This window comes from Idiotropiscis lumnitzeri, chromosome 8 (genome assembly GCF_059441095.1).
Source record: "Idiotropiscis lumnitzeri isolate Australia: NSW breed Sydney's pygmy pipehorse chromosome 8, RoL_Ilum_1.0, whole genome shotgun sequence".
NCBI classification, from domain to species: Eukaryota; Metazoa; Chordata; class Actinopteri; order Syngnathiformes; family Syngnathidae; genus Idiotropiscis; species Idiotropiscis lumnitzeri.
In genome coordinates this window covers 21910520-21932974 of record NC_142398.1, presented here as the reverse complement: position 1 = coordinate 21932974, position 22455 = coordinate 21910520, and the positions used below count along the sequence as shown (strand labels likewise).

General features: G+C 40.4%; 4 protein-coding genes across 11 annotated transcripts in view; 1 reads left to right on the top strand and 3 right to left on the bottom strand.

The window, feature by feature from the left end:
• Positions 1 to 1499: 1499 nt before the first annotated feature.
• ccr7 (chemokine (C-C motif) receptor 7) lies at positions 1500 to 6274 on the bottom strand. Of its 3 annotated transcripts, none has more exons than XM_088303684.1 (3): positions 6109 to 6274; positions 4201 to 4250; positions 1500 to 3237 (listed from the first exon to the last, which is right to left on the bottom strand). In XM_088303684.1, exons 1-3 carry the CDS (start codon positions 6218 to 6220, stop codon positions 2173 to 2175), a joined length of 1227 nt encoding a protein of 408 aa, XP_088159810.1. In that variant the 5' UTR covers positions 6221 to 6274; the 3' UTR covers positions 1500 to 2172. The 3 variants fall into 3 exon arrangements, with proteins under 3 accessions (XP_088159810.1, XP_088159812.1, XP_088159811.1); XM_088303686.1 differs by lacking the exon at positions 6109 to 6274 and adding an exon at positions 5732 to 5783; XM_088303685.1 differs by lacking the exon at positions 6109 to 6274 and adding an exon at positions 4863 to 4886.
• Positions 6275 to 6882: 608 nt separating this feature from the next.
• On the bottom strand, positions 6883 to 13965 carry smarce1 (SWI/SNF related BAF chromatin remodeling complex subunit E1). Of its 2 annotated transcripts, none has more exons than XM_088301744.1 (11): positions 13642 to 13965; positions 13032 to 13080; positions 12793 to 12836; positions 12525 to 12629; positions 11697 to 11777; positions 11230 to 11361; positions 9964 to 10135; positions 8735 to 8907; positions 8530 to 8631; positions 7877 to 8126; positions 6883 to 7780 (listed from the first exon to the last, which is right to left on the bottom strand). In XM_088301744.1, exons 2-11 carry the CDS (start codon positions 13036 to 13038, stop codon positions 7575 to 7577), a joined length of 1272 nt encoding a protein of 423 aa, XP_088157870.1. In that variant the 5' UTR covers positions 13039 to 13080; positions 13642 to 13965; the 3' UTR covers positions 6883 to 7574. The 2 variants fall into 2 exon arrangements, with proteins under 2 accessions (XP_088157870.1, XP_088157871.1); XM_088301745.1 differs by having other exon boundaries at positions 12531 to 12629; positions 13642 to 13963.
• The window catches only part of LOC148332787 (zinc finger protein Aiolos-like), a 26205-nt gene continuing 16776 nt past the window's right edge, over positions 13027 to 22455 (top strand). For 3 of the 4 annotated variants that reach the window (XM_088301743.1, XM_088301738.1, XM_088301739.1), the window contains exons 1-2: positions 13027 to 13117; positions 18202 to 18244. The gene's annotated coding sequence lies outside the window, so the exon portion shown is untranslated. Of the gene's footprint in view, positions 13118 to 16030; positions 16049 to 18201; positions 18245 to 22455 lie in introns of those variants that run through there. The other variant, XM_088301740.1, reaches the window with a different exon arrangement.
• LOC148332788 (insulin-like growth factor-binding protein 4) overlaps positions 16669 to 22455 on the bottom strand; it is a 12808-nt gene continuing 7021 nt past the window's right edge. For both annotated transcript variants that reach the window (XM_088301746.1, XM_088301747.1), the window contains 3 exons: positions 22221 to 22384; positions 20704 to 20829; positions 16669 to 19619 (listed from right to left, as the gene is read on the bottom strand). In XM_088301746.1, the coding sequence (XP_088157872.1) occupies positions 19482 to 19619; positions 20704 to 20829; positions 22221 to 22384 (428 nt within the window). In that variant the 3' untranslated portion in view covers positions 16669 to 19481. The remainder of the gene's footprint in view (positions 19620 to 20703; positions 20830 to 22220; positions 22385 to 22455) is intronic.

Below are 22455 nucleotides of genomic sequence, written 5' to 3'. Positions count from 1 at the left end.
GCATCCCTGTTTGAGCCTGAAATGTGCAGTACATAGACGACAAGTGGCGACTGCGCACCGGAGTACTCGAGACGGCACATTTTACTGATGAAGCACACGCGTTTGTTTGGCACTGGCATTCCATTGATTTTTTTTTTTTCATTTTATTTAGCATTTTGTTTACAGGCGACTAGTGCCTTTGCACATGGCATTATTTATATTGTTTACAAGATACCTTTACACAAATCTAAGCATTTGCAAATGGCATTACACCATCTCGGCACAATCTATTTGCAGGAAAAGATTTTGTGAGAGGTACCCTTTTTTTCCTGTTCTTTGTGACATTGTTCAAGTCATGCAAAGCAAGCTATTTTGAATGTTTATTCAAATGATTTTTGTACTTCTATTTTTCATTGAAAGTAATGTGTACCAGTTGGTCAATAAAAAAAAGCAGTTAATATGCATTTTCTGCATTTATTTTGATTTTGGTCCTCAGGGGGAATTTATCGTGCATTTATCGTTATCGAGGTAAAATTGCCCAATTTATCGCGATATTGATTTTAGGTCATATCGCCCAGCCCTACTTTATTGTATGACTTTTTATCCCACAGAGTACTAATTGTTATTTCCGGGGATGGGCATTTTGTCCGGGCCGGAACGGAATCGTCCGTCCCGGACGGTTGCTCACCGCACACTAATGTTGTGTCATTAGTGTGTGAAGAAGTCATAAAACTCGCCTCGATTGTTGTTATGTTCCCGTATTTGCAGCCGTTATTTACTGCTGCGTCTGGTGTGTTTCCAGTTTCCATGGTGTTAATGTGGGCGGTGTCCACAACGCTCTCCGTTTGGGTCGCTGTGTATTTAAGGTCAGCTGGAGTAGCAGGAAGGCGGCAGAATCCATGTCTCTCAAATTGCTCCTCATCAGTGAATTTGTTAATATATAGCAAAGACGGACGGATGCCCATTTTTGGGACGGAGGACGAGAAGTTTTGAAAAAAGGACGGACAAGCAAGATCGGAAGTGGGTTTTTGGTCAGTCCCTTTCATCGTCCCTAACTGGGTCAAGGACCGCATGTATGAGATGGAAATATTTGTTCCTGGAGCAGAATGAAATCTTGTAATGCTGTTGCGTGTATTGGCCCTCGTTGTTACGTTTAGTTTGAACAAAGGGATGAAGTGCAATAAACACAGCCATCTGTTCTGTGCGACTCCAGGCCAAGCTCATCTGTGAATTTGCCTCCTGTGGCAACAAAAGTCTGAGAACGCTTCCGGTATGTTCTGTAACTACAGCTGCATTCAGCATTTTTGGGGGGTGAAAAGCATCTCCCGGTTTTTACAATATCGTTAATACCCCATTTAATAACGCGCCGGCCCGTGGCTATTTGCCCAAAGCCCCGAATGCTTGTACAAATCCGTTTTTAGGGCTAAATTTAGCTCTTGTGGCTTTTAATCAGGTTTTGTCGTCCGGAAATTAAGGTAAGTGGATGTGAATAAAATATTAGCCAGTCCAATGCGCTTTAAATCATGTTTATGAATTATCCAATAATTACCTTAGAACATTCAATTCCATTGATTGCTGAGTAAAGCATCAAATACACAATTTAGTCATAGAAGTATTTGTCCACTTTAATATTTGTCCAATGTTGTGTAAAGTTCCTGTGAAGTTACATCATAAAAAGCACATTTTTGCTTTATATATAGTCAAAGATACTGTATACATTCATAGTTTAAAAAAAAAAAAATCACTAACTTTATATTCATTAAAGACCAAAAATATTATGCAACTAAACCTGATTGACAGATGGAAGACAAAGTCAAATCCAGTCGGGGATCAAGGCTAAAATAACTGGAATGGACCCGACTTATATGCAGTAGCTGCGAAACACGGTACATGGACTCCTCGGGTTCGGCTGGCATACGACATTTCAAGGTTGCAAACGGCGTGCGCTTACAGGAAGGCACGCTCAGTTACCACCCGACTTGTGGTTGCTGTTTTTCAATTGGAATCTTTTATATTGCGTGCCTAAAGGGGGAAGAGACTGAAATTCTGACGTCAGTTACGTTAACAGCACTTTAAATTGGATTTGCTTCACCACCGTGAGAACGGAGCTCTGTTCCAAATCGAGGCCCACCTGTAACGTCTGATTGAATTCTTACTTGAGGTGTGCGGTGAGCGTGCTGTCGCCGTGCTGTTTTAAGGCGAGAATGTGGTGGTGGTGTCGGTATCTAAGGCAGCGGAGCTTCTCCTACTACTACAGGTATACTTGAAGAACATTTTCTGGCTCAGGCAACCCAAATTCTTGAGTAGCCTTAGAAGGTCATGGCGAAATTTAACACCAATGAAGGCGTACACAAAAGGGTTGAGGCAGCACCTTAGGAAGGCCACACATTGAGTGACATCAATGGCATAATAAAGGTTGTTCTCATACGTGCAGACTTTAGTGCCTCCGTTTGCAACAACAAGAGTGGACCAAAACAAGACCACATTGTAAGGAAGCTGACAGGCCACAAAGACAACGACCACCACAAGAATCACCTTGATTGCCTTATTGCGCTCAAAGTTCCGAGCCTGACAAAGGGTCTGGATAATTTGAATGTAACAGCAGCTCATGACCAAGAGAGGAAGGGAAAATGCCACAACAATCTGGCTTGTCTGGACGCTTACGCGAAGGGGGTCAGACGTACTGGAGAAAGTTGTACAGGTGTCGTTAAGGACCGTGGTGTATTTCATGTCCGGTATGGAAACAATCAAAGCGAGGGCCCAGACGATAACAGATGACACTTTGCTGAAGAACGCCGTTTGGGAGCGGAGGCGGTGAGCAGAAACAGCCTTGGCGATGGCAAAGTACCTGTCCAAGCTGATTAAACAGAGGAAGAACATGCTGCTGCATAAGGTGACCTTGTAAACGGTGAACATGATCTTGCAAACGACCACGCCCAGCATCCACCGTTCCATGGAATTGGCGGCCCAAAATGGGAGCGACAATGCAAAGAGGAAATCGGCCACTGACAAGTTGAGCAGGTAAACGTCTGTCATGGTCTTCAGGCGGTTAAAGTAGACGAATGTGAGGAGGACCAAGAGGTTTCCCGCCAGTCCTGTGAAGCTGATGATGGAGTAGAAGGTTGGCATGAACCACAGGCGGAACTGGTAGTTGTAGCCTTTGTCACACACCACAGGAATGCCCCCATAATCAAAGCTATAGGACATGAAATCCATGTAGTCGGCGGTTACATTCTCCTCTTCTTGACATAAACAAGGCTGCAATTAAAATAGATGCAACTATTAAAACAAAGTTTTTGAATTACACTGCAATAGAATAGGGAGTCATAAATACCAGTTAGACCAGTGATTCTCAATTATTTTCTGTTACGCTCCCCCCCAGCAAGAAGAAAACAATTCACGTCCCCCCCACCACCCGCTCTCCGCCGCAACTGTAAATAATAGTATTTTTGTTGCAAAACAAACCTACACCGTAGAATTAATACTCACTGCGCAAAATGGGCAAGGAGAGCGCCACTGCCAACTACTGGAGTGGAGGTGCAATTACGCTTCATTGTCGTACGGAGGGGAAAAAGGCATGTTCCCCACGCGCCCCCCCCTCAGCATCGCACCGCGCCCCCCATGGGGACCCGCCCCACTATTTGAGAGGCAATGGTGTATTATTTGTTTTATCGTCTAACATTGTGTTTTATTGAAATGATTTTTTTTTGAAGGACAGAGCATGAATTTTTCTCATATAGGTACAGAACGTGGCTCCACACTAAGGAACATTTTTGCCTTGTCCGTATTAGATCTGAAGCTGCCGATCATGGAAACAGCCACACGCCACCAATTGCTTGAACAAACACAAATCCTTCCATCCATCTACAAATGCTTATATTGCTCAGGCTTGCAGCTGCACATTTTTAATTTTTCTTTTTTTTTGGGGGGGTGTCAGTTGATGTATATTTCTTTCTTTTCTTAAATGTTAATAAAGATACAACATTAGGAGGTGTATGTGGGACAATTTTATAGACAAATAATACTATTTATAGGGCGTGTTCACACGTAACAGGAAATCATTGAGAAGCAGTGAACGCTGCTCGAGACACAACCAAACATTCACAACCAGGCTAATTTAAATTCTTCAATTAAATTATCTTACAGGTTTTCTGGATGTAAGAAGGAAAAAAACATGCAAACACTGACAATGCATACAAACTTATTTGGAATGTGTCTTACCTTAAAAAGAATTGGCCATGTGAGGAAAAGTGGCAGAAAACTCTGAATATCTGAAAATAGAAAGTACATGTTTATATGATTATAATGGATTCTTTATTATTTTGGCATGCAACGTGGAATTAGTTGAATAATGCTCAAATTTCATTTGTTTCATGAGTTCAAGTTCCGCTTGCCATAATGTGTTATTTCCAGGTGCGTTGGTGAGCACAATACTTTGTAGTCAAATGTTTATGGCACATTCATTCGTGATGTGACTGGCAAGTCGACCACATAAAAGCTACAAAGGCGTTTAGAATCGTACGCAGAGCCTACAAATGCTGTTGAGTGTATTTACATTTTCTATTCATTATAATCAAGGAACACAGTCAAAACGAAAACCCCTTCTGTGTAAAAATACAACACTGAAGACACTTTAAATGAATGGATTTTGGTGTTCCACGTTACAAAATGACGAAGCAAATCAATAAATAAAGAACAAAAAAAATCACTTAAAATTAGCTATGCCTGTCAATTTCTTTTAAATCTGAACTTTCCTTTGAAATAAATACATTACTTTTATAAATATCAACATTTCAACTCGATCTACCATATATTGTGAAAATCCACAACAGCAAATGACATACGCCATAAAATTCTGTTAATTGAATTGTCGGGTTACTCACAGCTGAGAAAAGTCATGTTGACAGGGCGCAGGAGGGAAAGCTACTAAACAAGATTTTCTTTTTTTTTACCGGTTTTTTGTGGTTTCCTTTGGTTTAAAAAAAACTACTGACAATGAAATTACTGAAACGTTCTCGTCAACCTGAAAGTGACATTCAAAAAAATGTGAACTATACCCCTCTACTTCACTATTATATTACTATTATCCATATTTGTGTAAAAATGCATCTCATCAACACTCATGAATCAAGTCGCCATTAAATGTGATAAATCGTGATCCAAAACCATAACATGATAGAATGACAAGTTATGAGTCAAGTAATCATTCAAAAGGAACTAAAAAAGGAGAACTGGGAAGAGCCACTAGCGAATCATTTTCGGAAGTTCATGTAAATTCACATTTTTCAAATTAGTAAAGTGGTATTGATATTCTGCAGCTCGGTGGCGTTGTTAGTATTGAGATAAATTTCTCTGCTGCACAGCAAAAGAAGGTAAATCAAATCTGCAAAGCTATACTCAGTGACCTACTATGAAATGTGATACACCTGGAAGTTGGAACTGTGGTTGTGGGTTTTGCTTTACAATGTAGGCACGTTAACCACAAGGTACAAAACACAAAAAGTGCAATGCACTTGTCAAATCAAGTGTCTACCACTTCACAATACGTAGTCACATAAAGATAATCTGATCTGATCTGATCATATCATACATATAGAAGGCTCGAAATATGTTGCGTAGCAGTTTTGCAAATCAATGACTGATGATTTTTCTCATTTGCATCTTCAGACCTGAAGCAATGGTTTTATTAAACAACAAGAAAATGACAATATAACCAATGAACAACTGGTTTTTAACGAATTGTACGACTAACTTTACGCCATGGGTCATTCTTGGACAACGGAGCAATGGATTCTGCTACACGCATAGCTCAATTAAAGATTTTTTTTTCAGCCTGGATGGCAATGCAAATGAGAGTCAGTTTTCAACTGCCTTATAAGCAGAGCTGGGCACTTCACCCTTTTTGATTTCCACATTGATAAATTCAAATATTGATCATATATTTTATTTGAAAGTTATCTACTATGTTTTCATGATGGATTTAGATATCCCAATAATCAGTGGTGGGCCGTACATTTCACACGATAGGCCTTCAGTGAAGACCTACTTCGTCCGACTTGAATAAATCCCCCTCAGAATACGATCATTTATGGCACCACAGATGGACAAATAATACAGAAACACACTTACACAGTACTGAGTGAGTGTTGGACGACCTAACTTCTCCTGAAAGGTCCGTCTTAAAAATAAGCCTCAAAGGTGTATCGGAAATTAAAATCACACTTTCCCCTCCTTCAGTCATTATGGTTTAAAAAGCAAAAATATATTTTACATTTTCGAAAGGTCGCCAGTTACAACTTCCGGTGCGTTCAGGACAGACGCCCGCACGATTGTATCTGAATTTCGTGAAATCTGCCTGGCAGCGAGCGAGCTGAATTCTGATTGGATTAAAACTCTCACCTAAAAATACAACACTCGGATACAATATGACATCAGTATGAAGAATGTTATCATGATCTCTTGATTATATTAGGCCAGCATAGAAGGCCTTGCCCACCCACCACTGCCAATAATACAGTAACTTTAAAAGGTCACTGTCTTATTTTCTAACTGCAATGATGTTTAAGTGCCATAGGGTGTCAGTAAAGAGTACTAAAGTAAAACACCTACTCCTGAATGCCATCAGTGAAAATGCAAACCACCTGGGCCACAGGAACTTTGTATTCCCAGAAATGTATATTATCAGGAACCAGGTGAATTTTAGTACTGATATAATTTATGTTTAGCCAGATCTCGTGAGGATTAGTCAAGCGACCCAGAAGACCACCAGGCTAAATGGCAGTGCCTAACATGTTCAGTCATCCCAACTAGTCTCATGCAAGTGCTGCACAGTTGGTGGCTTCTTCAAACTGTTCAAAATCTTGTTTCAGTGCTTCGTACCAAAAAAGGAGAGAAAAAAACACGTTTTAGAATTTAAAAAAAAAAAGTTTATTGGCAAAAATGTGCACAGGAAAACGTATTTTTCAAACTGCGTATTCTTGACTTGTAAGAAAGTAGCTTCTTATTAAAGCAAACCTCATGCAGTATGCACAATATCTCAATATGTCTAAATTTGGAGCACGTTCTTCTTTTGACTTTATTGACAGCTAGCAAACTCGAGAAGACTGTTTATCATCTGATCATTGTGGAATGTGTGACTTCTAATACCTACGAATGGACTACGATGACAGCAAGATAACAAATTAAGAGTGATAACTAGCATTAGGATACAACTAGGGACATTAAAAAATATAAATCAAATCCAGAGGCAGTCACCATAATACCACTAAAGGTATCAAAATGCCTACCGTCAAGATCGCACAGCTCATTGCGACCAAACTAAACAGTTATTTGGAATTGAAACACGCAAAAAAAAAAATCACATGACAAAATGTTGTAACATATACATAACACTTGATTCACATAAGGTTGTTAAGCATGTTATCAGATTTAAATTGCAATTTCTCTTGTGGGACACCACTTTACAAACAGCAATGGTCGTGCTGACTTGAGCCGCAAAGACTTGTTTCTCTTGTTATGCCTGCTTTGAGGAAAAACAAGATATGACAGGTGGTAAACTTCAAGATGGAAAGGCAGTCCGATAGTGCCGAGGCGACTCAGTGTGTTGATCTGGCCCTGCTGGAGCCCTCGGATGGCTCGCTGGTCAGAGCATCTTCTGTCTGAGCAGAAGTGGTTTCTGAACCCGTGTTACTGTCACTGGTTCCCTCCTCCATGGCTCCCTCAAGGACACTCTCCTTGTCCTCCGAGGCCCCCTCTTCGCTGCCTGGCTGTTCTTGAAGTTCCTCTGCAGCCTTCTGCTTGCCTGCGACATGAAAACAGAGCGGAAAGAATGTTTAAACGGTTTGTTGCGTGAGCCGGACATTTCAATTAGGCACCAATGACGGGTTCAATGGCTCACCTGACGGATCTTTGCCGATCAACTCACTGTTCTCACCTCCCTTGTTGGTACTGTCACTGAGAGGATTCGGTTGTGATTTGCCGTGTTTTTCTTCTTCAGCTGCTGCTGACACACACGTGGGGGCCTCTTTCGTTCCTCTGTCCCCTGCATCTTTCTCCCGTTCAGCCATCCGTTTTCGGGCTGCCTCTTCTGCCGCGGAGATCTCAGCAGAAATCTTCTCCATGTCCACTTCCACTTTCATACAGCAAAGCTTGGGGGGTGGGGGACATTAGCATCGTTGTTAGCGTCATTCAAAACATCAGGATAAGCAAAAAAAAAACTCAAACTCTTTAGTGGATCGTCCAGTTTTTATGATAAAACTTTTAAGTATTCCCTCAGAGGATAATGCACAAATGGCACCACCTGTTGTAAAGCGTTGACAATGCAGTCAACAAATGCCGCATTTTAATTTCAGAGAAACAAATGGCAGACTGCAGCCATGTGACTGCGAACAACATGTGGATGGAGTTAACAGAAGCACATGGCTCGGGGCAGATGCAGGCTGGCACTTTACCAGAGCTGCTCAGTGTACAGTTAGAAAACATGCAAAACGAGCCAGGCGTGGGAGGGAACGTTTGATGTAAGGAAGAAAAAAAATAAAAGAGAGGCCATACTCTTTTGAGCTCATTTGTGAACGAATCTGTGGCTTCAATGAATTTTCGTTTCTTATCCTGGTGGCGGTCTTCAATTTGAAGCAACTCTGCTTCCAGCTTTCTCTGTGGTAGGTGACAACCAGAAACAAGAGTTACCAAATCCTACCAAGGTTATCTGACCTCCGTATGTATGCAAGTAGTATTAAAGTCCCAAATGGGATCATACCTGGTGAACCATCAAAGACTGCACCTGACGTTTAAGGACTTGCATCCGGGCAGTTGTGACGACAGAGCGCACGTCGGGCACGACACTCTCACTGAGAATCTCACTGATCAGACGGTGGTTGCGCTGGAAACGGGCTGCCGCAGAGTGCTTTATTGAAAATCCATCATCATAATCTACGAAAACATGAAGCAAACAAACAGAAAGGTTGCATGTTAATAACGGCCTTCAAAATGATATTGTGCAAGATGAGCAAAGAAAAGGCATGCAAGCTTCGGGAAACCGTGATGAAAATGACAGAAGTGTTGCAGGAAGATTAGTGTTTAAATATCGTCATAGTGTACACATATGCAAACAGAAAACATAAACTATTTGAAAAGGATTGATATTTTTCTTTTCATCAAAATGTTTTCTTTCACAATTATCCTCCTCTCGTGGGTGTTTGCGACGAATAAGCGTGACGTACTGTCAAACTATTCAGAGTCTTAACTTTTAACGTCCCTCACGCAAATGCTCGAGTGGCGTGAAAACAACAACAGCAAACAGCTGTGCAAGCTTGAAATTCTTTATGAGACAGCTTTTCTCATAAATTAGGCAAAATTGTTTCGCAGTCATGTTCTTGTACTTCTGCAATAGATGGGATGATTACAAAAGTGAAGAACATGAAAATATTTCATTTCTGTGAGTTGGTCTGATGCAGTCTTGTGTAAAAAAAAAAAAAATAAAACCTTAGATGGTTCTCTTTTCAGACATCAAGGAATAAAGCACAGCGTGAATGTAGCCCTGAGGAGAGCAGAATCGTATTCGACCAACAATGTGTACATGAGATGATTGAGATCTCCTGTGACCAACTTCCCTCAGGACGACAACATTTCATGGGCTGACTGGACTCTAAGTGCTGTTATCTGTATTTCTTCTCTCAGTGTTGTTATCTTCCACCGTTAGCCAGCTACTCTTTGGCCAAGCATCATTTCCTTGACATGGGTGTAGCTCATGTTAACATTTTCTTCTGGTGTGTTTTTAAAACAGGAACAAAAAAAATGTTCGAGCTGTGCAAGACATTTGGCAGCTCAGAAACAGACATGTAATTGTCAAAACCATCCATTTAAGGAAAAAAGAAAAAAGTAGTACGAGCTGAAACACAAGACAACAGTTTGTGTGGTCCCGCTAAAGTAATTGCAGCATTGTGTTGTAAAGTGTGGTGGAAAACAAATGAAGCTGTGTGGCCTTACCATCTGGATCCTCAGCTGGCTGAATACTCATGTATGGCTCGCCCTTGTCCAGTCTAGACTGCCGCTGACGGCTCTCTTCTTCTAGGGCGGCCTCCGCACGGCTTTTTGCATTGACGTAGGCCAGGTAAGCTGGCGAGTTGTGATAGGCCTTCATGCTTTCATTATATTCAATCTACGTTGGAGATGACAGGAATTACAAGGGGAAGGCAAGCAAGTACACACCAGCTAAATCAAGATAAGGAAAGAGGTGAGGCAGGATTGTTGTACAGGAAGCAATGATGACCGGAGGGACCCGCAACTGCTGGAGACACATCAGTCTACATGGCCCTGTTCAAATGCCAGCCTTTGCTGATATGAAACTAAATGTATACGCCTTGACTAATAATTGGTAGCAGCCATAAAAAAGGGTATCGTCTCAATCTATTAGGGATGCCCCGATTACATTCTGTTCTGTAGTAACAGAGTCCCGTTCTGATATCTGACCAATGCGATATTAAAATTAAAACTTAGAGCAAATTGATTCAACTGACTATTTTTTAATGAAATTTAAATTAAGGTATCCCAACTCCGTTTTATATTTCTATAAGTGAAGTGCAGTAGTGGAACAAACAAGTACACTGAATTGTTTTATAGCCTATTCGTGGTGTCGCACAGAATATAGACGACGCAAACAAATGACGTTCCATTTCACGTAGTGCAACATTGTAGAGCACAACACAACGATGCTCGTTGCTAAATCAACAACAAACTTACATCAAAACAGGGAAGAGGCAATATTTTTTTTATGTGCCCAAACCGAAACTGAGGGATTAGTCAAGGTGGATGGAATTATAAAACGTTTTAAATACCAGCCAGTGTTAGCTCAAAATCTTCAAAAACATGTCAAGAACAGGATTACTAGACCATCTGTCCTTTATTTTGGGAAACACAAAAACACTTTAAATGGTGGCAGGTGTGTGCTGACTCCCATTTACCAGAGCTTGTATGCAATTGGTTAAATGTGAGCAGAGTCACTTCCCCGGTTAGAAAAGGGTGTTCACACTTGCTCAAGCACAACCCTTTTTTTTTTCAAATGAGTTATCCAAGTGTTACATCTCTGTAACAGTGGAAAAAAATACAATTATTGGTCATGATCTGATTGTTTTTTTTTTTTAGATGACAAAAACATTTGGATTTGAATAGGGGTGTGTAGACTTTTCATGTCCACACTATCTCGTGGCCATCAGTCATAAAAGACCCATAAACATTCCTTGCAAAACAACCAACCTTCTCTGCTTCGTAGTCATTCAAATAATCCTGTTTCTCCTCATCAGTGAGGTCCCTCCACATTCCACCGATTATCTTCCCAATTTCCCATAGCTTCAGATCGGGATTGGAGGCTTTTACTTGATCCCAAACCTGGTGATGAGAACCAGACATGGGGGTGGGATTGGGTTGGGTTGGGTTGGAGGGGCTATACGTGGTTATCTCTTTGCAGAGAGGTCACAAACCAGAGGAGGCCGTGTGCTTTAAGCTCCATCTCCAAGTTGGTAAATATCACTACGTAAAAGGACTGTCCTAAATGTGTCCTGGCTTCATTTTAAAACACTTACCTTAATAAGCAAACACTGACATTTCAAACATAGTTTATAGTTGACATAGTCAGAAATGGTTAAAGTATCCATGAGTTCCAGTTTCGCACATGATGAATCGATGATGCAAAACAGAGATTTCACAAAGTGTACAGTACTTACCTTGCGACTGTATCTCATATACGGCATCAGTGGCTTATCAGGTGGCTTGGGTGGCTTTGGTATATTTATTCCAGAGGAATTCTGACAAAAGAAAATCACAAAACAGAGAGCCTATAATATGTGGCAGAGGAACTGGGATACATTTATAACGTGGTAATGCCTGTAGAAGTCTCAAAATCTATTTGTAATGAAGCACAACTGTCATGTAAACAATATATTATCATTTAAACGACCACACAATACAAGAGTAAAATCAACTATATTTAAAAAAAAAAGTTAAAAAAAAGCATAGGAAATCTAAAGCTGAGATTTGCCTGCTGTGCGACATAATGCCATTATCAGCGTTAGCCAAGCACAGCTTTCATGCAGTGACAGAATTACTGTTCAGCAGCCAAAGTCATGCCAAGCAGCGAGCGTATAATTCCATGGCAACAGGGATGGCATGGGCTACTAAGCATGGCCGTCTGAAATGCAGAAATGCAAGGCAGGTGGCGTTTGAATACACAGATGGATGGAAAGCCAGCCTGGACTGTTATGAAGTCCAGACTCAGCAAAAGCAGTTTGGATTTCTGTGTTTCAGACTTTGATTTTGGGATGGAATCGTACTAATACTATTTGAACAGAGTCAATGCAAAGCTACACACAATATATTCAAACACAGCAAAGGTCAGTCTTGTGAATGGCTGCATTTTTTTTGGGGCAGGGGGGCTCGCAAGGGCTTACGACAGATGTGACTTTCAATTTAGCAAGCCATCTCATGAGCAGTTATTCGTTTTAATGGAAACAAATATATACATGTTTTGGTTTTTGCTATGACAATATTCATACCGTTACCCGACTGTTGCTGCTTTGGGTCCCTCCCAGTCTGTAGTTGTTGTAAGCCAGATGGCTGTAGGGGTTGTACCCCACAAATCCGGCAGTATTGGGCATTTGCTAATGAAAACAAATGAGACAGAAACATGAAGGAAAACTGCTTAAAGATAGGAAAGAAACCAACAATGAAGGTAAATGAGGACAAAATAATTTGCAGAGGACAACATCCATAAGTCAGAAACCAAGTCGTTATTTTAGGTTAAATGCGTGGAGCTCTACTTACAGTTGCAGGTGCAGGGGGAGGGGGAGGAGCATAGGATGGCCTTTCTGGAATTAAAAAAAAAAAGGGACAAATAAAATTATAAACCTCAACTCCTGTGTCTCTTAAAAAAATTATAGTTGCTGTACTGCAAAAAATTCCAGTAGGTTACAATTAGTACACGTGAACTGAGATCATATCTCATGTGTTAAAAGGCAGATTACTTATATAAAACAAAAAGGGGGAGGGGATAATTTCCTTACTTGACATCTTGGCAGATATGCAGGATTTATTCTGATCCAGTCATCAGTTCTGTAACACACAGTTAGGACTACGTATAAATATAAAGGTAAGTTTTTCCAAATGCTTTGAAAACGCCAGCTCTGAATGAGGGCTAGCTCCAATCAGACAATGATGTAGCAGCCTGGGATTTACCACAATAATTTCACACCACCTTATTTTCGGTTACTTTTTTAATGATGAACACTAAGTGCGCGCAAGGTATTACACGATTAACTGTGGGAAACGATTCGTTCTTGTCGAGTACAAAGTAACGCGCGTATGCTAAGCTAGCAAGCGAGTAAATCAGACAATAACAATGGATCGCAAGCGTGTAAGAACCGGAGATTAAAAAGAGCGAGTTGAAGCTTCAACCAGACACAACTTATTTGCTATTGGTGAATTAAATGAGTGAAGCTTTAGTGTATAAAAGGGAAATTTCCACGGTAGAACTAACACTTACAGACGCTAGCATGATGCCTAGCTTTGCTAGCGTGCTAACTAGCTGCACCGGCGTAGTAGCATCACGAGACAACGTATGAATCAAGCGATTTATCGTCAGTTCTAATAAGACATCGAAGGAGGAAAACTCACCTTAAAGGCCGAGTCCCTCCACTGTATCTTACGAACGACTCGACTAGGACGCGAACCGGCCAGCTATCGCAGATCACCAGGTTCCACACGAAACGAATGAGAAGGCGTTTCGTCGAGTGAAGCTTCTCGAACCGCCGCCAACCACCCCCCCCCCCACGGACGTATACGCCACACTACATTACAGCCTCCAAGATGCGTTTGCCTCGCTGCTTTTTGATGCAACAATATCTGATATAAAATGCCATTAATTGCCGTGGAGAGGAAAAGACCGCTTTGAAACAGCACTACAAATTAAACCATAATCGTCAGAAGCAACTTTAGATTCGATTAGACTGTTTAAATGTGGCAATAGAATGCACTGGTAGTAATCTGCACAAATTTAGTTATTTATGCAATGCCGCAGAAGAACTCGATGTTTCTTTTCTCGATGCGCCAGTGTTATTAGAAGTGAAATGCTTTGCATTCTTGTTCACATTTTTGGAGAGCTGCCCTAGGTCTGTAGTTGAAATAGTGTGTTCCCTTAATATAAACAAGCAAAAGCTCACTGGATTTAGCCTACATCTCTAGCCGCTCAACCTGAATAAAACTTGTTGTAGTTATGATAATTGATTGTGTTTACTGTGGCCCTTTTGGTACATTGGGGCACAAGAAAGGACTGAGGATTTACATTTTTGCTTGACCTCCTTGTTTAAAATGTTGGGATTTTCAGATTCAGACCCAAAGGATAGTCCTAATTTTTGTGATCAGTAGTCACACAATTTCTCGAGTTTAGGGGGCATTGTGGTGTCCAAAATAATTGATTTTTATAAATTCACTTTTGGTTGTTGTTTTTTTACTAGTAAAAGCATAATACACAGCACAAGCATGTTCAGCATGGGATAGGCTCCAGCAACTTAAACTTTGTTAAATGAAAAAAAATAAAAATAAAAGTATAATGTCAAATACAATACTGGAGGAGATTTTGCGGACGATCAAATATGCAGTTCTTTAGATGTCCTGGGTTCCTTTGTGACCTCCTAGATGAGTTTTCGCTGTGCTCTTGGGGTCATTCTTGTAAGCCCGACCCTTCTGGCAAGGTTCACTCCCGTAACATATTTTCTTTATTTGTGGATAATGGCTCCTCACCATGTTTTGGTGGAGCCCTAACGCTGTAGGAATGGCTTTGTAACTCTTTCCAGACAGATAGACGTCACTTAATTTATTTCTCATTTGTCCTTGAATTTCTTGGATCATGTCATTTTGTTGGAGCCTTTGGAGATCTTTTGGCCAACATCAGATTATATTTAAATATTTTCGTTATTGAACAGGTCTGGAGGTAATCAGGCTTGGGTACGGTGAGTGAAAATGAACTCAGCTTTCCATCAAATATTATGAGCCCCAGTTAATTCATGATTTCTTTTTGGTTTTTTTAGAGAAGTGTAGCGACTTTTGACTTTAAGTCATAATGCAAAGGTGCCCTGTGGCATGGAAGTTCCTTTGTGTCATAGAAATGAGAATTTGAGCAAATGCATTATCACGGCACTGTCTACCCCCATCGAGATTGTCTGGTGTCCAGTCAAGGATGTATTCCATCTCTTGCCCAAAGTCAGCTGGAAGACGCTTTAGCACTGAGAAAGGATGTCAGGATAACAGCTGTATATATTCATATTTTTAAAATTCTTAACTGTTTTTGGAAAATAGCATCACAGTGTAATTAGCGGTACACACATCTGCCTCACGACCAGATCTGGATTGAAATGTCCACTGAAACATGGATTCTCGTTACTGAACTGAAGATTCCTCCCGCACTGGTTCAGTGAAGTCGAAATTCTCCTGAGCCTAATAAATGTGAGTTTGAGTGGTTGCTTGTCTATTTGTGCCAGACAATTGGCTCATGACCAGTCCAGGATGTACTCCGCCTCTGGCTCAGAGTCAGGTGGGATCGGCTGCAGTTACCCATGACTAATGAGAACAAGTGCTACACAAAATAGACAAGAAATCAAAGAAATATCACTTCCAAATTGTTTCAAACCATCTTCAGACTTCAATCTTGGTTGAATAAGAGAGTAAGGGTGGAGGCTGAATGGCTCCGTTAATCTGCTATGCAGGCTTAACCCGCACCCGCACACGCACCCGCACACGCACACGCACACGCAGGGCCTCACAGGCACAGCTGTGGATGCCCAGGGGCACAGAGCGGGCCTGTGACATTTTAAATCAATCAGTGGATGACCCAAAAAGCTGTTTTTGTAACGCAGATACAAGCACAGTTCCTAAGCCGCCAGAGCTCCCCAAAATGGACCCACTTACTGGAACTAAGCAGACGTGAAAGTTTACTCTGGTGCTGGGCAATGGAGGTATTTTTAGAAGTTGCTGAGGTCAGGATATTATGATGTATCGTTCCAGAGGTTTTCCTTGGAGGCTTGCTGTGAGTATAATTAAAATATTTGCCAGACACACAGGCCTCATGCGCCAGAGCTAGTACACAATTTATTGAGCATTAAGTACAATTAAGCGATTCATACCAAGGAAAAATACTGGTACAAACAAATGACAAATTTGTCCTTTATGAAATAAAAGTAAGAAAACAAGTCAGACGACCTTATATACACTTTAAAGGATCAAACAGCTGAATGCACTTGCAAAAATATTGTGCCGTTTTCCGACTCTTGTCTGGCGGAATGTTTTAAAGCAGGAAAGTGAGCACGGCGCTTACATTTTGTAAATATTTCTATGATATCTTTCAGGTCGTTTCTAGATACACATTTGGCCAGCCCACCACATTTAACCTCAACTTGTTTTTAGCAAGGCGTCATTTGTCTTTTGCGTGTTATTGTGTCAGAACACGCCACACCGGAAAGCCGGAGACTGAACTGTGAACTGTGAGTCTGACGTGCCAGCCAGTCGACTACCGTGACGCCCATAATTAATTTACAAAAATGGACATCATTGCTACAAAGTCGCCAAAATGATATTTTTTGAAGATACCAACTGATTACAAAACCTGCAAAGAAATTCACAAACTGAAATAAACGACAGCATCAGCAATGCGGTTTCTAAAATGTTTAATTAATACAACGTTTACATTTTGAATCAAATAAACAATAACCACGTCATTAACAATTTTGTCGGATGCAAAACCCGCGTTCAGATCATTTCAGTGTTTGAATATAGCTGTCCGGTTGTGGACAAGACACACAAGATCGCTTTTCAATCCTCGGACTGATTTTGAATGCATGCATACATGACGTCATTTTCTACACCTTTCTATTGTCAGGAAATGCGGTTACAGTTCAGTACAGTAAAGTTAGAGATCAAGAGACATACAGTTTAAATACATTTTGTTTATTTCGTTAGAATGCCTCAGAGAAAAAAAAGCCGCGATCATTTGGTAGATTTCTGAAAGACAAAGGCAGTTGGACAGATAAATGTGTTTCAGTGGAGAAGTTCAAAGTGAAGTCAACCCAAAACATTTCTTTACAATAATATGTTCGATGAAGTCACACTTATCTAAACATGGCCTTCTGGTTAATTATTACGTTTGTGGAATACGACATAAGCAGGAAAACGCACCCGTTTTTCAGCCAACTTGGCGAGCGGCCATTTTCTCCCTTTCGTCAACTGCAAATGACATCACAGTCGCTCTGGGCTCCGATGACGACCAATCAGGGCTCAGCTTCAGAGAACAGGTGAAACGTAATTGGTTATTACTTGAGCCCTGAGCAACTGTGATGTCATTTTCAAAATGGCTGCCCAACACAATATTCATCAGAATGCCATGTTCATACTAGTAAAGGGACATAGAACATGTGACCAAATCAAATTACGGTGAGTGATGTTCAGTTTTACAAATAGTCGCTGTCATTGTGCAGTTCTGCATTCAATGCCAAGATCATCAGTAGTAGTCTTTGGGAAATTGGACTTTGTTTTTTTTTTTTTGGTTGATGGTATTTTAAAGCTGTTGCGTTGATTCTTCTCTCGCGCTGTCTATCCAAGTTCTGTCTTAATGTCACTTTTTTTGTGGCGAGTCCCCTTACACATGCATTAGCGAGATTTATTTGAATTATGACGGTTGGATTTTTTTCTTGATGTGGGTGTTCAGATCATGAAAGGAAAAAATGGACTTTGTGTAGTCTTTTACTAGAACCTTTCATCTCCCCTTGGCAGACATAATTTGGGTTGAGACATAAAAGACTGAGGAAATCAAGCATCATTGTACAGAAAGGAGGAATCCAGTCACAATTTTGTGAATGTAAATTTCACACTATGGCACTTTTCCAGACTTCTAGTTGAAGTTAAATTGATCTCCCATGTTGTGCTCTGTTGTTGTTTTAGTGCTGTTGGCCTACAAATTGGCATATGTAGAAGAATAAAAGACATGTTTTTTTCTTCTATTACTGCAATGCTAGACAACTTTTTTCTTGTGCTTTTATCAACTTGACTTGAAGTGCCCTTTAAAACACATTTCCCCTAAACTGCGCTTTGAAAATGATTCCCACACACTTAAAGAAGATAAAATGATTCAAGTGATGATGATTTCTTGCCAGAAACTTTAATTGCTCTGCTTTTGTTTGTGTGCAGGAAGTATTGGATCTCTATTTTCCAAGAATGGCCGATATCTCATGTGAGTATCATTAAATACGGTATTTTCCGGACTATAAGTGGCTACTTTTTCCCTTGATTTTGAACCATGCGGCGAATGCAACGGTGCAGCTTTTCTGTGGATTTTTTCTTTCACCACTAGGGGCGCTCTATAGTTCAGAAAATCCGCTAAATAAATTTCAACTTTCTTTCCTCATGGGTCTGTTCTGTTTGAATTAGCAAAGTTGTTGCCGGGTTAAAAGGCACTGTTTTAACAGTCAGTTTATGAACTTTTATGTGCATTCACAGTACAAAATCGTTTTGTACATGCACTAAACAACTCCTTTTTTTTTTCAACATAGAAAACCGCGTTTTATAGTCTGGTGCGGCTTGTATTTCTTTTTCTTTTTCCCTCAAAAAGAGTTGCTGCGGCTTATCTACGGGTGCGCCTTAAAGTCCGGAAAATACGCTGATTACTGCAGTGCCTTCTGAGTCTCTATCAATCATGGTCCTAAAAAAATGCAAATTGTTTACGAGACACTCAGTGCATCCTACCACCCAAGTATTAGCTCAAAGAGTCTGACAAAAGTGTGTGTGTGTTAATATATCAAAGCTCACGCCAGAGTCATTTCGCATTTTATAGCTGCAGCTGGTGGAATTATTTTATTAACATTTACCAGATTATTTTTCTCAGTCCAATATTCTAGTGCGCTAAAGACAAGTCGTTGGCAAACGGGGTGTCGGGTGCAAAAATATATTTAGTGATTAGTGTTCTGCTTTTTCAAACTGCTCTTCATTTTCACACCTGCGTAGATTTAAAAATGGAATCATCTGGTTGCAAGAAGAACATTGCCTTTCTCATTTTATCTTCCACTGTCAGATGGATGAACGGGACATGTATACCATAATTGTTTTCCAGATCTGAATCTACTTAATACTCGAGAAAAAAAAAAACATGTCCCTTTTGTATTTTTTTTGTTTGTTTTGTTTTACTACCACCAGTTAACGCACGTACTGTATCAAATGACTACATGTCGTAACTTCACATCATACAAACAATACATGACAAGTGCCCTCAGAAACAAAGCAACAACAACAACAACAAAAAAACTCATTTCAATTTCAAACTCATTCCTTTTGTTGCACAAGCTCAAGTACCGCAAGCCTCCAATGAAGTGAGACTGTGGGGCATTTTCTTACGTCGATCAGCTCATAAGCACCAGTTGAACTAAGCTGCTCCTTTGCCCTCATGGGATGCCTTTTGACTTTTTTTTGACTTTTCAATCCCTCAGAGTAGCAGTCATTAACTGGTGGCAGTCCAGTTCCCCTCGCAGCTCGAGCGGGCCCGGCAGTCTCATGCCCGTCTTCTGATCCACACACCAGCACTTTCCTCGCTGGCCATCACGTGCTGGATGGCACTGTGGGCACACTTAACTTTCTTAATTATTGGGTCACGTGACTAAATGTAACGTGAAATGAACAGTGGATGTCGTATTGATTTTTTTTTTTTTTTGCTTCCACCCAAAATAAATAGGAAAATAGAAAATTGTAAATAAATATGACACGTTAAAATCATAGTCTGACACGTGATGAATTGTTGACAAATACTTTTTTTTTTTTTTTTGCTAGCAGTGTTTATTCATAGAAATTCTATCATTATATTTGATCACTTCAAAGATGACGAACTGAATCTTAAAGTGTTAACTATTAGGATGGAAGCACTGGAGATGCTTTCTACAAGACGGTGATAAATATTTTGGATGCCATATTTTCATTGGGCCTTTAAGGATCGTTAAGAAGCCAGCAACTCATCCATAAAATCTTCTTAGTTGTCCCTCATGACATGTGCTTTACTTCCCAGTACTTTTTATCACAGTTTCTAACAGTCAACAGATTTCTCTGAAATTCTGCAGGCAGGGATACTTTCACCAAGTTGCACAATCAGTATATGCCACTGTGGTGAGGACGTGTGCGACTTTTCAGAGCTTTTTCTTTGATTGCATACAAAGCTGAGAGCAATTTTATCTCCTGTGTCTCAGTCTCTCTCTCTCTCTCTCTCTCTCACTTGCTCGCTCGTTCATTGGCCGTATTGTCAAGTTAACTGTTGCAGAGTCTTATTAGCAAAGTAGAAAAATAACAAAATAAAAGCGATTCTGTCCAATTGTTGCAATGCAGTCAATGCATTTTATATCCACTGTTCGTTCGGCTCTTGATTTGCAAAAGGAAAGGACATTTTTTGTGTGAGCTGAGGAAAAAAAAAATCTGAAAAAAAAAAATAAATAAATCAAGGCCTTGGTGATCTTAAAGGAGTGTCTACTTGGACACGTTTGTGTTGATGTTGCACTCATAAAGCAATATTTAATCTGCTGCAGGCTTGTTTTGTATTCTGGCTCACAAAATGCTGATGTCGTTTGAAAGGAACTACTTGATGCATAAACATCAGCCTTTGATTTTTCTGCTCGATGAATAACAGCCAGGAATTGCGTGCTTCGTGTCACAGACCTGTTTTGCGTGGAAATCTCCGTTCTTGTCACAGTTGGGAATGGGAATTGTGAAGAGATCATCATGGGTGCGGGAATTGGATGCCAATCTGTCCAATGCTCTCTGGAGCTCAGCGCGACATGGAGCCTGAGGGGGATGTGGGGGCGGGTACACCATTGTCAGTGAACAGTGAATTTGCGAATGTGAAAATATACCAACAGTCACATGTTTTTTTTTTTCATTCTCCTGACTAAATGGGATTTTTGTTCATAGGTTTTACATATTTCATATATAGTCGTAGTCATCTTCTCTATTTTAAATGGGGAACAACAACCCAACAATTGTCTTCACGCATGTGGAAACATGGCATTCTGATTAAAAGCAACCATTTTGTCACTTTCTGTCGACTGAAAATGGCATCTCAGGGCTCAGGTAATGACCAATCATGGCTCACCTCCTGAGATGGCGAAAACTTAAAAATGGGTGGATTTTGCTGCTTAACTCATACTCCACAAATGCAATATTAACCACAATAACGTGTTTAGACAATTTTAGGCTCATTACATACAAAACATTTTATTACATTTTTTTTTTTTCCGAGGTTGACTTCCCCTTTAAGATATGAATGCTGCATTTTTTTTTAAAGTGTATGCACTGTACTGCTCTACAGTATTTCCAACGAGTTGGATTTAATTTCAAGAGCTGATAATCTAAATTTATTTTCTGTAATAAAGTTAAATGTACAATTTAGAACTTGATTTATTTGGTTTGGATGAATGGGAGATATTTAAGCGTAAACACTTCCTGGAGCTGGAGCTGCTTTTTCCCAGGCATTTACAGTCGAATAGGGACTGGGCCGGCCCACAAATAGTGAAAATACTTGTATAAGTGAAGCCCGATGAAATGAATTGCATTTACGATCCGAAAAAATTATTTAGAAAATGAAATGCTTTCCATGCAAAACTGGGGGGGAAGTGAGGAAAAAATTTCTGGAATTGAAAAAAAAATGCACTGCTTCCATTTTCTGACAGTGCTTCAGTCAGCATCAATACTTTGACGCCTTATTGCTGCTAAACCAAAAAATATATATTTCTGAAACTTTTTCATGTCTTAACAAAACATTTGTGAGCGCTAATTTGTCTGTATTTGTTGTATTGCACTGGAGAGGGGAGCTCTCTAATCTCGTTGCACTCTTGAGTACAATGACAATAAAGGGAATTCTAATTCTAATTCTAAATATTTCGGGAACACTTTTGTTAAGGTCACATGATCCACAAGGTCAATTTTACAGACAAAAGGTCAAGTTAATAAATCTTCTACATAATTGCAAATTTGGATTCATTGTTCAATTCTTGTCCAAATTTGGCAAGTCATAGCTCCCAAAGTCCCTGCTCCGGTTGTCCTAAAATTTGAGATTTACTGTTGTGCCATCACTAGCAACAAGCACAGCAAGTTTCATTCAAATCAAAATCAGTCTGGGAATCCCCGCCGTTGCCCGTGTTCTTCTCCGAACGTGATGAAATGATGCTTTTGCTCACCAGCGCCGCCTTGGCTTCCTCCCTCGCTGTGTTGCTTCTCTGATTTGTGGATTTTGGAGGGTGTCGGGCCAGGGTCTTCTGTATGCAGCGTTTGTCTTGTGGACTGCATCGGATATTGCTGTTGTTTGGGTGCTCAGGGATGATTTCATCCTGCCGTTCCATCACTAAAGACCAGAAATAAAAGCAGTCCATCAAGCCGACTTGCAGACTGTCCAAGTTACTTTCCTCCTGTTGT

Coding starts and splice junctions, on each gene's coding strand:
- ccr7 (XM_088303684.1), bottom strand. CDS start 6,220: ATGACTGAAGGAGGGGAAAGTGTGATTTTAATTTCCGATACACCTTTG. Junction 4,251..6,108: donor CAACACTCACTCAGTACTGT/GTAAGTGTGTTT, acceptor TTCTATTTTCAG/ATATTCAGAGTTTTCTGCCA. Junction 3,238..4,200: donor CATGGCCAATTCTTTTTAAG/GTAAGACACATT, acceptor TTTTAATTGCAG/CCTTGTTTATGTCAAGAAGA.
- smarce1 (XM_088301744.1), bottom strand. Junction 8,632..8,734: donor AGTCTTTGATGGTTCACCAG/GTATGATCCCAT, acceptor CACCTACCACAG/AGAAAGCTGGAAGCAGAGTT. Junction 7,781..7,876: donor GATCGGCAAAGATCCGTCAG/GTGAGCCATTGA, acceptor TTCATGTCGCAG/GCAAGCAGAAGGCTGCAGAG.